At 38.4% G+C, this 15032-nt stretch overlaps 2 protein-coding genes across 4 annotated transcripts in view; one reads left to right on the forward strand and one right to left on the reverse strand.

The window, feature by feature from the left end:
• POLA1 (DNA polymerase alpha 1, catalytic subunit) overlaps positions 1-15032 on the forward strand; it is a 301525-nt gene that overhangs the window by 83876 nt on the left and 202617 nt on the right. The window lies entirely within an intron of this gene.
• Positions 7495-10213, reverse strand: LOC100967910 (elongation factor 1-beta-like). The gene has a single exon (XM_055106902.2). The coding sequence runs from the start codon at positions 9879-9881 to the stop codon at positions 9204-9206; it is 678 nt and encodes a 225-aa protein (XP_054962877.1). The 5' UTR covers positions 9882-10213; the 3' UTR covers positions 7495-9203.

Raw genomic sequence — 15032 nt, forward strand, 5'->3', positions numbered from 1 at the left:
CCCGGGTTCAAGCAATTCTGCCTCAGCTTCCTGAGTATTTAGGATTACAGGTGCCCACCATCACACCCAGCTAATTTTTATATTTTTAGTAGAGACGGGGTTTCACCACCTTGGCCAGGCTGGTCTCGAGCTCCTGACCTTGTGATCCACCTGCCTCAGCCTCCTAAAGTGCTGGGATTACAGGCGTGGGCCACCGCGCCCGGCCTAGACATTGATTTCTAACCTTGAGGTCCATGTGTGAGTTCCAAGAGAAACTAAAGAATGACCTCAGACAATCATTTAGCAAATGATATTGTTTTGTTCATGTAGTATGGCTTTTGTCCTCTGCTTTTATACTTGTACAATAATAGAATTTAAGAACTGGTCCTGACTTGGTCTAGGTAGTCAAATTCAACCTCTGCATTTTACCATTTGAGGAAACAGGTAAAAGAACCTTCTTAAGGTCACTAAAAAAGGAAGTGCCAGAGCCAGGATTTAATGCATAATAGCTCACACTGACCTAGTTTTACCATGAGCCAGGCAGTGTTCTAGAGGCTTTATATATGTTAACTCATTAACTCCTCAGAACAAGCCTATGAAACAGATACTGCTATATACCCACGTTACAGTTGAGAAAATTGAGGTTATGTAACATACACAAAGTCACACAACTAGTAATGAGTAGAGCCAGGATGCAAATCCAGTTATTTTGGCTCCAGTTTGTCTCCAAACCCTCCTAATGGTTGTAACATATATAATTGCCATCTTTTTTTAAGAGCAAAAATGGTTGAATATCAGCCATTTCTTATAGTTCAATCTGACATAGCTTGAGCTCTTTCTATGGCGTTTCACTACCTTACCACAATGCGTATTTGTGGTTATTATTATATCCCACTTGATCTTGGTATATGATCCTTTTAATGTGCTGTTGAATTTGGTTTGTTAGTATTTTATTGAGGATTTTTATATCTATGTTCATCAGGAGTTCGGCCTGTAGTTTTCTTTTTCTTTTCATATCTTTGATTAGCTTTGGTATCAGGGTAATGCTGGCCTTGTAAAATGAGGTTGGAAGGGTTCCTTCCTCTTCACTTTTTTGGAAGAATTTGAAAAAGCTTGCTGTTCTTTAAATGTCTGGTAGAATTCACCAGTGAAGCCAATGCATGTTGGTCCAGTATCCTGTTGAATAGAAGTGGTGAGATCAAAAATACTTATCTCGTTTCTGGTATTAGGGGGAAAGCATTTAGCCTTTCGGCATTAAGTATGTTGTCAGCTGAAGATTTTTCTTGTATGTCCTTTTTCAAGTTGAGGAAATACCTTTTTGTTCTACTTTCTTGAGGGTTTTTTAAAACCAGTAATGAGTGTTGGATTTTTTCAAATGCCTTTTCTATGTCTATTGAAGTGATCATGAGATTTTTTTTGTTTTGTTCTGTTTTATTTTTTAGTTTGTTAATATGGTGATTTATAATGATTGCTTTTCAGGTGTTAAGTCAACCTTGCATTTCTGGGCTAAACCCCACTTGGTCATGGTCTATGAATACTTTATTTTTGGATTTTTATTTACTAAAACGTTTAGAATTTTTACATGTATGTTTATGAGGAATATTGGTCTGAAATTTTCTTTTCTGGTAATATCTTTGTCAGTCGTGGTCAGACTAGGGTAATGCTGCCCTCACAATGTGTTGAGAAATATTCCTTCCTCTTCCATTTTCTGGGAGAGTTTGTGTAGAACTGGTATTATTTCATCTTTAAATGTTTGGAGTAATTCACCACAGAAACTATCTGGGCCTGGACTTTATTTGTTTAAAAATTTTTAACTACAAATTCAATTTGTTTGACAGACAGTCAAGTTGTCTGTTTCTTCTTGAGTGAGCTTTAGTATAATAGTTTGTGTCTTTCAAGAAATTTGTCCGATTTATTGGCACGAAGTTTTTAAATAACATTCCCTTTTTATCCTTTTAATATCTAGAATTGGTAATGGTGTCATCTCTTATTGCTGATGTTGGTAATTTGTGTCTTTTCTTTTTTTCCAGCGATGGTAGTCACCCTGAACTCTGTCTTCTGGCTCTTCAAGCCAGAAGAAATGGGCATCTTGCCTGGTGCCTTTCCTTTTTACCAATTGTAGACATCCCTCCATTTTTGGCAAGTTTTTCGTTGTGCTCCAGTGCCTTCAGGTAGTGGCTTTTTACATTGTCCAGAGGTTATCAACGGTAAGAGGCTATTTTTGCCCAGTGCTGAAGATGGCATCTCTGGGTTTTGGTTTTGTAACATTCTAGCAAAGCCAGACATGCTTTGCTGCAGTGAAAGTGTGGAACTGGATAATTGAGCAGCACTGTTTATTCATTGTTGCCTTTATTGGATCTCATATGGAATAACCCCACTGGATATTAGAGTAAATTACAGAGTTAGGAAAAGGTGAAAAAGAGAAATGTCGGGTTAGCTCTTTTCAAAATATTTTCAGTGGGAGAAATTGTTGTCACTTTAAAAAGTGAGCTTTTTAAAAAACGAACATTTTGAGTACTGAATATGTTAAGCTTCTGAATGATTTTGAGTGCTTTTGCTTGTCATGGGGAAGTTTTTCAAGAGAAGATGACCTTTTAGGCCTAAAAACAAAGCATTTCTAATTGCTTAATGTGTATTGTATCAAGTAAATTATCATTAGGTCATATTAATGCTATGGTACTTAAATATTTTATTTGTAGTGGAATCCATTTTCTGATCATTTTATACTGAGCATTTATGCCAATTTTAGTATATATTGTAATTCAAATTAAAAAATGCCAGAAGTCATCTTAGGTCTCTGGATCTCAGCCTGGTATTTACTGAGTAGCTGTCAGGAGCCATGCACTGTTCTAGGCACAGGAGGTTCAGTGGTGAATGAGGAGCTTATATTCTTAGAAGCTCAGAAATCTAACCCTGTTAGCACACTGTAGATGGTCAGACTCACATGTACTTGCCCTAATGCCAATTTGTTCATCTGAAATGAGAACTACAGCTGTTAATTAGACTGGTGAGGTCGAACTGAGAGATTAGTGCATTTTCTCTTTATAGACAACCCACATGGGAAGCCAAATTACAATCACAAGGTTGCTTGGTGAGAATGGAATCAAAACAAAGGGACTTGGATAGATAATCCATGATTAGGACACACCTGCCACAGAGACTATTTGGGTTTTCCCTAAGTAGTGCTGAGCAGTAAAGCTTGCCAGTGTCTGGGTCTTCAGACTTATTTTTATGCTGACCATTTTCCTTTGTTCACACCATCTTTTTCAAACCAAGCTGCAATACAGTTCACTAAATGACAAGCACATTCCAGGCCTGCTTCCTAAGATTAAACTTAGATCACCTTTGGAAACATGTAGAGGCTTCCAAATTCTGAGCTTAGGTACACACCTGTAGAGAGTCTCTTGTTTGATTTCAACAGAGTGCTACCTTAGCCATTGTGCAAGTGCGTTTTTACCCTCAGAGGGTATCATTTTTTTCCCCCTTACATCCATGGTGTGGGGGAAGTGTTTGAGTCCCTTATAGTGGTCCCCATGTACTGCCAATAATACCGTTTTATTCTGTTCAAGTGGTAATGGAAGATTTGACTTCTGTTTTTTTATATGATTTACTGATGCCAAACCCTTATTAAATCAGTCCCCACTTCTACCATGTTTCCACAGGAGAGGCTAATCTGTCTTAATAAGGTAAAATGAATTTATTTGAAAATGTAGTAAATGTAATAAATAGCTAAACTTAAACCTAGAAAGTCCTGGAACCCAAGCATACATGTTTGATTTTTGTTGTTGTTGTTTAATGAGGGGATATACTGGAATTCTCTTTAAAAGATCCAGGGAACATGCCTTTAGGGATGAATCACATGCCTTGAGGTCTAATAGAGACCCAAACATTGGAATTGTGAGCCATTTTCACATACTAGATTCTTATATTGTTCCTTCAATTATTGTCTGTACACCAGTGGCCCACAATCCAGGTTAAAGTACTACTCAGTTTGCTGTTAAAAAAAGTAAACGAAGTTAAGACCCAGTGATAGCCATGGTTGTCGTATTTTCAGTACAAATAAAGTGGTATCACTGTCCATATATCCACCAAAACCTATGGTCAGCCAGCAAAGCCTTGGCAGGTACCTGTTTGCAGGTTCCTTGGAGGCAACAACCATAACAACAATAGCAATAGTGAAAGCACATAGTGATATATGTGTGTAGTGCTTTGTAGTTTTTTCACAGAGCCCTGTCACCTGAATTATCTAAATTTCACAAGTGCAATATATAATGTGTAGGTATGCTGGTAACCATTTCTGCTTTCTAGTCAACCATAACCTTACCTACACTCTTTTGTACTATAAATTTTTGGCCTGAGAAATAGGAAAATCTATTTTCCCCATTCAGACTGCCAAAATACCTTCTTTTATGGACAAATTTAATTATTTCGTGAAATTTTAGGCTATGCTTCTAAGGATTCTTAACACCAAGTTTAAAGTCTTTTCTTGATTTATTTTTTTTTAAGCTAATAAAAATACCAGGCCATTCTCAACCATTTTTTAGTCTCCACACCATTCTTAAAATATATCCCAATTAATAACAGTTTTCCTTACATTACTTGTGCAGATATCAGTGTTCTGATTTTGCTCCGTCCAGTATGGTAGCCACTAGCCACAGGTGGCTATTTAAATAAATTATTTAAAGTTAAATAAAAATTCAGTTTCTAAGTCACACTAGCCACATTTCAAGTGCTCAATAGCCATTATGTGGCTAGTGACTACAGTGAGTACAGATATAGAACATTTCCATCATTGCAGGAAGTACTATTGTAAAGCGTTGTTCTAGAAATCTAATTCCTGCTTAGTTTTGGGGGGGAAGATAGTCAAACAATTCTACCATTTATCATTTTATCTGCAAGATTTATATTTCTTTTTTTTTTTTTTTTGAGATGGAGTCTCACTGTATCACCTAAGCTGGCACAGTCTCAGCTCACTGCAGCCTCCGCCTCCAGGGTTCAAGTGATTCTCCTGCCTCAGCTTCCTGAGTAGCTGGGATTACAGGTGCAAGCCACCATGCCCGGCTAATTTTTGTATTTTTAGTAGAAACGGGATTTCACCATGTTGGCCACTCTGGTCTCGAACTCCTAACCTCGTGATTCGCCCACCTTAGCCTCCCAAAGTGTTGGGATTACAGGCGTGAGCCACTGTGCCTGGCCAAGATTTATATTTCTAAATAGATCTAGATGATGTAAAATACTATTTTACATATACTTTTTAAAAATATACATAAAACTTGGAGGCTGAGGCGGGCCGATCACCTGAGGTCAGAAGTTCAAGACCAGCCTGGCCAACATGGTGAAACTTCGTCTCTACTAAAATACAAAAAATGAGCCAGGTGTGGTGGCATGCACCTGTAGTCCCAGCCACTCAGGAGGCTGAGGCAGGAGAATCACTTGAATCCAGGAGGCAGAGGCTGCAGTGAGCCGAGATTGCGCCACCGCACTCTAGCCTGGGCAACAGAACAAAACTCTGTCTCAAAAAAATAAATAAAAATAAAACATTATATAAACCTTTTATTTTCTTAGCGCCTCTTAAGTTATAGGTCTCACAGGTAAGCAGCAATGGGAATTGAAGTAGACACTAATGTAATAATAAAAACGTCCCAGCTTCTTTACCCTTCAGTGGATATTTGCTGAAGTGCAACAGAAAAGATAGGTGCAGGTACACTGTTCTGCACTAAACAGAAAACACGTAGCCATCATATAAGGAGAAGCGACCGACTGACAGTAATCTTAAGATGATTCACATAATTAAGATTTCATGATGCAAAAATTCAGGTCAGTCATACTCTCAGATAAAATATTAGTTAGGGGATTTAGCTTGAAAAGGCACTTGGCAGTTGGAGAATCTCTCAAATGTATAGCTGATATTAAAAATGTGTTATCACTTGTTAGGTTCTTAAGTGTTACAAATTAATTCAGTACGATAATAAATTTGCTTTTTCTCTTTCTGCTTATATATTCACATTGTACAGAATGAAAGGAAAAATCCAGACTAACATCCAAAGACTGTATTTTTGCCATGAGTGATTCAGGGAACTTGAGGTTTTAAGGATATAGTATCCTATAATATATTCAGTTTAACTGGGACAAAACATCCAGAGAAACCCCTTTGATCCTTGCCTGTGTAAGAATGGTCTCATGAGTGGCTGAATATAATGGAGAGGCATATTTATTGGGGGTGACCAGCACTATTCCATGGTGAAGGACAGAATTGGAGCTTTGTAGGACAGAGGTATATCTGGATACATACTAAATTCTAGATAGATGAAGAAAATTGTGTGAATTTCGAAAAAGTGATTGCCTTTTACAAAAAACAAGAGCAAAGTACCACAAATACTGGCAGTTGTTACATTAGTGTGATTCTGTATGATTGAATGTATGTTTAATCCCTTTTTCACTTTTAAAAGTCATTACTTTCTTGCAAAGTTAAACAATGTTAAAGGGCAACTGTTTTTTTAAAAAATATATTTAATTGACAAAGATTATATATGAAAGGTGTACAGTGTGATGATTTGATATGCGTATACATTGTGCAATGATTACCACAACCAAATTAACACGCCCATCACTATGCATGCTGCACCATACATACCCAGAACTTGTTCATCTTATAACTGAAAGTTCATCCCCTTTGGCCAACGTCTTCTCATTTCTTCCACTCCCCAGACCCTGATAACCACTCTTCTACTCTCTGCTTCTTTGAGTTCAATGTTTTTAGATTCCACATATAAGTTACATCATACAGCATTTGTTTTTCTGTGGCTGGTTTATTTCACTTAGCATAATGTCCTCCAGGTTCATCCATGTTGTTGCAAATGGCAGGATTTCCTTTTTTATGGCCAAATAATATATTCCATTTTGTATGTGTGTATACATCCCACATTTTGTTCAACCGTTTATCCCTCAGCGGACACTTAGGTTGTTTCCATATCTTGGCCATTGTGAATAATGCTGCAGTGAACATGGGCGTACAGATAAACCTCTTCAAGATAACTGATTTCATTTCCTTTGGATATAATTTTTTGGGGAACCTCCATACTGTTTTCCATAATGGCTATCCCAGTTTACATTGCCACCAACAGTGTACAAGGGTTTTCTTCACGTCCTTGTTAACATTTGTTGTATATAGCTAGCCTAACAGATGTGAGGTGATATGTCATTGTGGTTGTGATTTGCGTGTCGCTGATGATTAGTGATGTTGAGTACCTTTTCATATACCTATTGGCCGTTTCTGTGTCTTCTTTGGAAAAATATATATTCAGGTCCTTTGCCCATTTATTTTTATTTTTTATTTTTATTTTTTTTTATTTTTAGGGACAGGGTCTCATTCTGTTTCCTAGGCTGGAGTGCAATGGCACAATCATAGCTCACTGCAGCCTCAAACTCCTGGACTCAAGTGATCCTCCCACTTCAGCTTCCCAAGTAGCTAGGACTGTAGGTGTGCATCATCATCATCATCAGGCCTGGCTAATTTTTTTTTTTTTTTTTTTTTTTGAGACGGCCTCACCTCTGGCCCAGGCTGGAGTATAGTGGCACAGTCAGGGCTCACTGCAGTCTCAACCTCCCAGGCTCAGGAGATCCTCCCACCTCAGCCACCCCAGTAGCTGGGACTACAGGCATAGGCGTGCACCACCATGCCCCTCTAATTTTTTTTAAAGATGGGGTTTTGCCATGTTGCTCAGGCTGGTCTTGAACTCCAGAGCTCGAGTGATCCACTCACCATAGCCGCCCTAATTTCTTTTTTAAAAGCAGGGTCTTGCTGTGTTGCCCAGGCTGGTCTTGAACTCCTGGCCTCAAGTGATCCTCCCACATTAGCCTCCTGAGTGGCTGGGATTACAGGCCATTTTTTAATCTGGTTGTTTGTTTTTGTGCTATTGAGTTGTGTGAGTTTCTTATATGTTTCAGATATTAACCCCTTATCAGATAATATGGTTTGCAAATATTTTCTCTCATTTTGTAGGTTGTCTTTTTGTTTTGTTAATTGCTTTCTTTTTAGTTTGTTGCAGTCTTACTTATTTATTTTTGCTGTTGTTGCCTGTGCTTTTGGTGTCATATCTAAAAAAATTATTGCCAAGACCAATGTCAGGGAGCTTTTTTTCCCCATATTTTCTTCTAGGAGTTTATGGTTTCCAGTCTTACATTTAAGTTTTAGATGCATTTTGAGTTAATTTTTGTATATAGTATGAGACAAGGATTTAATTTTATTCTTTTGTATGTGGATATCTAGTTTTCCCAGTACCATTTATTGAGGAGACTTTTCTTTCCCTGTTGTGAGTTCTTGACCCTCTTGTCAAAGATCGGTTGACCATGTATGCAAGGGTTTATTTCTGGGTTCTCTATTCTGTTCCATTGGTCTTTGTATCTGTTTTTATGCCAGTACCATATTGTTTTGATTACCGTAGTTTTGTAATACAGTTTGAAATCAGGGAGTGTGATGCCTCCAGCTTTGTTCTTTCTTAAGATTACTTTGGCTATTTGGGGTCTTTTGTTGTGGTTCCATACAAGTTTTAGGATTGTTTTTTCTATTTCTGTGAAAAATGCCATTGGAATTTTGATAGGAATGACATTGAATCCATAGATTGCTTTGGGGAGTATGGATACTTTAACAATATTAATTCTCATTGTAAAGATGATAATTCATTTTATGAGGCCAGCATTAACCTGATATTAAAGCCAGATAAGAATGCTACAAGAAAATAAAATTGTAGGCCAGTATCCCTGATGAACACAGATGCAAAAATCCCCAATAAAATACTACTAGCAAACTGAATTTAACAGGGCATTACAAGAATCATACATCATAATCAAATGGGTTTTATCCCTGGTATATAAGAATGTTTCAACATATGCAAACTAGTAAATGTGATACACCACATTAACAGAATGAAAGATAAAAATCATATGATAATCTCAATAGATGCAGAAAAAGCATTTGACAAAATTCAATATCCTTTCATGATAAAAACCCCTCAACAAATTAGATATGGAAGGAAAGTACCTCAACACAATAAAGGCCATGTATGACAAGCCCACAGCTAACATCATACACAACAGTGAAAAGCAGAAAGCTTTTTCATCTAAGATTGGGAACAAGATAAGGATGCCCACTTTTACTACTTCTTTTTTTTTTTTTTTTTTAATCTTTCAAGCTTTTATTTAAATGCCATGATCCAGGATGGATTTTAGATCTTGTTGAAAGCAGCCACATCCATGGACTGCACATAGTCCTCAAAAGCAGTGATCTGCTCCTCCAGCATATCTGTTCCGACTTTATCATCTTCAACTACACACTGTATTTGAAGTTTCTTAATTCCGTATCCCACTGGAACTAGTTTAGATGAGCCCCAGACTAAGCCGTCTGCTTGAATGCTTCTGACGCGCTCCTCTAATTTCGCCATATCTGTCTCATCATCCCAAGGTTTCACATCTAGTAAGATGGAAGACTTGGCAACAAGTGCAGGTTTTTTGGCTTTCTTTGATTCATATTGTGCAAGACGTTCTTCCCTTAGCCTCTTTGCTTCTTCACTTTCCTCCTCATCATCAGATCCAAAGAGGTCAATGTCATCATCATCTTTACTATCTGTAGCTCCACTTCCTGTAGTGTCTTCCACATCGGCAGGACCATACTTGCCCAAAGCTTTCTTCACTCCTGGCAGGCTGGCCTTTTCCTTTTCATAAGACTTGATGTGATTATACCAACGTAGGGCATGACACAAGTCGGCAGGCAGTGGGCTGGACACGGCTTCAAATACTGCCACATCTGCTTGTGATGGCACATACCCCTTGATGTAGCTCTTGTCCGCCAGGTAATCGTTGAGCACCTGGAGGCCGGCGGGGCTTTTCAGGTCTCCGAAACCCATGGTGTCGGCTGTATCCGAGAGCTGGGGAGCAGCAGAAAGAGCCCACTTTTACTACTTCTGTTCTACATAGTAGTGGAAGTCCTAGGCAGAGCAATTAGGCAAGAGAAAAAAGTAAAAGGCATGCAAATCAGAAAGGAAGAAGTTAAACTGTTTGCAGATGACATCATCTTATATATAAAAAACCCTAACCCTAAGGATTCCACCAAAGAACTGTTAGAACTAATAAGTGAATTCTGTAAATTCGGAGGATACAAAATCAACATACAAAAATCAGTTGTTTCTATACACTAACAATAAACTATCCGAAAAAAGATATTAAGAGAAAAATCTCATTTGCAATAGCATAAAAAAGAATAAAATACTTAGGAGTAAATTAAGCCAAGGAGGTAGAAGGCCTATACATTATAAACTATAAAACATTGATGAAAGAAAGTGAAGACACAAATAACATGGAAAGGGCCTGTGTTCATGGATTTTTTTTTTTAAGGCCTTTCCGTTAGGTCGGGTGATACGTGTAATGTTCACAGAGAAAGCAAGTAGTCCCCTTTTTTCTATATGCATTTTAGATCTTCTTTGCTGAAGTAACAGCTTGTTATAAGCATGAGTATGGAAAAGAGATTTTTATTCGTATTTAAAGAACATCAGTAATAAAAACATTTCCCTAGCTATGACAAAGAACAGCCTTTGTTTAAGGGTTAGGTATGTCTAAAGAAGTGACTCTTGTTAAGAACTAAGGAATAAAATATAATTCATCTTATCTTGTGTAAGGAAAACTGTCCCAACTTGAAAGCCGCTGAGTGCCTAATTTACATTTAAAGCTGAAGTAATGAAGCCTTTATTTTTTTGCCAGAAACTCCCATTTCTCTCCCAAATACATTCTCTATCAGGAAAAAAAGCTCATTATTTTGCATGGTAATGTGTCTTTGCTGATGCAGAAAAGCAACATAATTCAGGATGAAGGATTAATTTAAACTTTCTTATGTACTCTTTTGCAGATAATTAGAATTATTTCTCAGAATCTAAAGGTGGGTTTGCAGAGTACACCAAAAAGAATAGCTTTATCCTGGTGAATTGCAAAGGAAAGGTACAGTCCTTTACTCTTCAGGAGAAAGAGGTTCCTGAAAACTGTGGTTGGATGTAGAAATTAACTCTGAGAACTTTAGACGTCATAGAAACTATAGTTGCAGGAGGTTTGAAGTTTAGAGTGTGTCTATGGAAATTCTTAAGAACAAACAGTATTTACATTCATTTAAGTCTTCTCAATGTAATACAAATGACCCTTTATACTCTTTTATTTAGTAATAAGGGATCCATTTTCTTTTTCATTTACTATCCCTTAAGGGAAAATTGGCTTTGTTGCAGATAAGCATGCTTTGAGACATTTCCCCTCCTCCACTATGGCTAATTTTCTTTGACACTGTTCGTTGCCTTTCTGATTTTTAAATGGAGAAATTGTTGACGTCCATCTCCCTGGAGCTCCCCACTCACATCCTGCCCCCTCCTGCTGACTTAGATGTCGTCAGAGTGTGGCTTCATTCTAAAAATCTTTATTTCTGTTCCAACATTAGCTTTTACCTTCCTTTCCTATTCTCAACTGCAGCTTCATCTTTCTCTAATTATCCCCAACAGGATTGAATCATAGTTTTGTGCAATTTACATATACTGAAACTGAATGAAATTTTTGAAGTTGCCCCAAAAATACACAGAAGTAAAATTGAGAATATGCAAGTTCGGTTTAATAAGATTAGATATGAGAAATTAGTGTCATATCCTGCAAGTGTATATGAATATGTGCACTCATTTTACGTGTATATACAGCCCCCACTCATTTATTTATGTATATGTGTGTATATATATATATATATATATATATAAAACATTTAACCTGAGAAGAACTTGCAATTGTTAAGCTGCTCAAGAACTTTCAGAGGTTCTAACACAGTTGCACATTTCAGCAAAAGCAGGCAATATGCTTACTGTCAATCGGTGGCATAATCATTTATTGAGCACTGCTTTGGATTTGTGAACAAATGGACTTATTATACAGCCTTTTGGAGCCTAAATGGTTCCAAAGACAAAAATCTTCTCTGCTACTCCAGCATAAGGGTTTCAGATCATAAGTAGCAGTCAACTATAAATTCCGGAAGCCAGACCTGTGTCATCTATCCTCATTCCTTGAAACTTGGGGGTATCCTAGATGAGGAGGAGATGTCACTGACCCTGCCCAACTGGTAGTCATCAGACTTTGGAGGAAGCACAAACAGGTTGGAACTTTTGTTCTGTGAGTACGCTAAACTGTTAAAGCCTTGATTGTTTTTGTTGTTGTTGTTGTTTGTTTGGAGATGGAGTCTTGCCCTGTCGTCCAGGCTGGAGTGCAATGGCACGATCTCGGCTCACTGCAACCTCCACCTCCCGGTTCAAGCGATTCTCCTGCCTCAGCCTCCCGAGTAGCTGGGATTACGGGTGTAGGCCACCACACCCAGCTAATTTTTGTATTTTTAGTAGAGATGGAGTTTCATCATGTTGGCCAGGATGGTCTTGAACTCCTAACCTCATGATCCACCTGCCTCGGCCTCCCAAAGTGCTGGGATTACAGGCGTGAGCCACCACGCCCGGCCTATTGTATTGTTTTTTAAATTTATCCCTGGAATTGGTTTGTGCTTTTATTTTTTAGGAATGGTTATATACATTGACCTTGCGCCACATGCTTCAGATTTTATAAGAAGTAAGCTGGGATGTTCCAAGTTCCGTGTTGCATAGAGTTCTTATCCATGAAAAAATGTCCAAAAAGATGGTTTAGCAAATTTAGGATTATTTCATCCTAATTTGGTATTCTCTATAGTGGGAGTTTTAGAGTGTTTCTTGTGATAATCATTATAGTTAAGATTTATTGAATGTTTACTCAAAAAAGTTGAATTTTTCTACTGGTTTTGGGACTACTTGGGTGAGATATGTGAAATAGATTCAAATATTGAAATATTGAGGTACTCTTATAACAGAAAATATCAAAGCTACTGCCATAGTTTATTAGAAATCAGGAGAAAGACTTTTTTTTTATCGTTGGCCTGAATGAGCTGAAGTTCAGAGTAAGACTGTGGTCATTATTCATTACCTCTTTTTTTTCAAACACTAAAACTCTTGGGTTTCTGTGGACAAGGCTGCTTTTTAATGGCATGTTCTCCAAACAGCTGTTAAGCACCCCCCTCCCCAATACCACAGACCACATCTGTTCCCACTGTTGATTAGCTAGAGGGTGGAGAAAAGAGAGGCTGTAGCATGTGTAATTACCAGTAATTAATTCTTGTTGAGCCTCCTCATTTCCTTCTATTCTAACTACACCTACTCTTCTTCCTGCCTCTGTTGTAAATTCTGTTTCATGTTAGCTACTTGTGGAAAATAATCTTGATGGTTATACAGCTGTTTTCCTAAAATTTTATATTCACCTAACAGTGAGGCTTTTATTTTTCTTCTGGTGGCAGAATCATTTAATAAGGCATGCCAAATAAGAAAATACCAAAGTAACCAAGCGTATCTCTTGGGGCTAGCTTTCCTGCTTATGTTCTTTTACTGTTGATACTATTTCCAACTGTCAAGAAATTATTTTTCAGATACATCCTCTGTTAAAGGAACTATTGCAAGGCATGATTTAGTATGAGGAAAACAAATGTAAGACACGGTCCTGGTCCTCAGTGTTAATGTGCAGTGTTTGGAAATATAACGATGTAAATTAACATATATTAATAATATAGTAATTTCCAAAATTGTCAAGATCATAAGGTGGAGGTAGTCTTCTACTATTTTTCATTCTCTTTGGGATAAAGTTGGGCTGATGGAAATTTAACTTTGAGCGTTATTAATATGTCATGGTCAAAGAGAGATATCAAAGGCTTGCTCTTTAAAGAAAATTCACAGCATATCTTCTTATTTACAAGTCTTAAAAGCCTAGATTTTCTGTAATCCCAGCACTTTGGGAGGCCGAGGCGGGTGGATCACCTGAAATCAGGAGTTCAAGACCAGCCTGGCCAACATGGTGAAACCCCATCTCTACGAAAAATACAAAAATTAGCCGGGTGTGGTGGCAGGTGCCTATAATCCCAGCTACTTGGGAGGCTGAGGCAGGAGAATGGCTTGAACCCAGGACGTGGAGGTTGCATTGAGCCAAGATCGCGCCATTGCACTCCAGCCTGAATGAGAAGAGATAGACTCCCTCTCAAAAAAAAAAAAAAAAAAAAAGGCCTAGATTTTCAAAAGGTGTTGCTTTGTGTGAGTCTACTTTCAGGAGGATGAGGTTTCAAGAAGACATTTCAAAACTGCTTTTTTTGTTTGTTTGTTTCAAAATTTATTTGGTCTATCAGTCAAGATCCTGGCAGGAAAGAGATGACATTGGTATTAATAGGATTTGATAAAGAGATTGTTCACAAAAATGTGGGCAATTATAGTGAAATCACAGGAGAATTGTGTGAACTCTGGTGCTAGTCATAGGAGGGTTGTTATATGAAGAGAGTCTCTTTTTTTTGTTTTGTTTTTTTGAGACAGAATCTCGCTCTGTTGCCCAGGCTAGAGTGCAGTGGCGCCATCTCTGCTCACTGCAACCTCTGCCTCCCAGGTTCAAGCAAATCTCCTGCCTCAGCCTCCCAAGTAGCTGGGATTACAGGTGCCTACCACCATGCCCGGCTAATTTTTGTATTTTTAGTAGAGATGGGGTTTCACCATGTTGGCCAGGCTGGTGTTGAACTCCTGACCTCAGGTGATCCGCCCGCGCCAGTCTCCCAAATTGCTGGGATTACAGGTGTGAGCCACCGTGCCCGTCCGAAGAGAGCCTCTTGATTGTGGGTGGATGGACCCCGCCATCCCCTCGGAAGAGACCTGTTGCCCTTCCTAATGCCCTTTTGTTTCTTTTTCTTTTTCTTTTGAGACTGAGTCTCTCTCTCTTTCTATTGCCCAGGCGGCTGGAGTGCAGTGGCGTGATCTTGGCTCACTGCAACCTCCACCTCCCGGGTTCAAATGATTCTCCTGCCCCAGCCTCCTGAGTAGCTGGGACTATAGGTGTGTGCCACCACACCTGGCTAATTTTTGTATTTTTTTAGTAGAGATGGTGTTTCACCATGTTGGCCAGGTTGGTCTCAAACTCCTGACCTCAAGTGATTCGCC

This window comes from Pan paniscus, chromosome X (genome assembly GCF_029289425.2).
Source record: "Pan paniscus chromosome X, NHGRI_mPanPan1-v2.0_pri, whole genome shotgun sequence".
Lineage (NCBI taxonomy): Eukaryota > Metazoa > Chordata > Mammalia > Primates > Hominidae > Pan > Pan paniscus.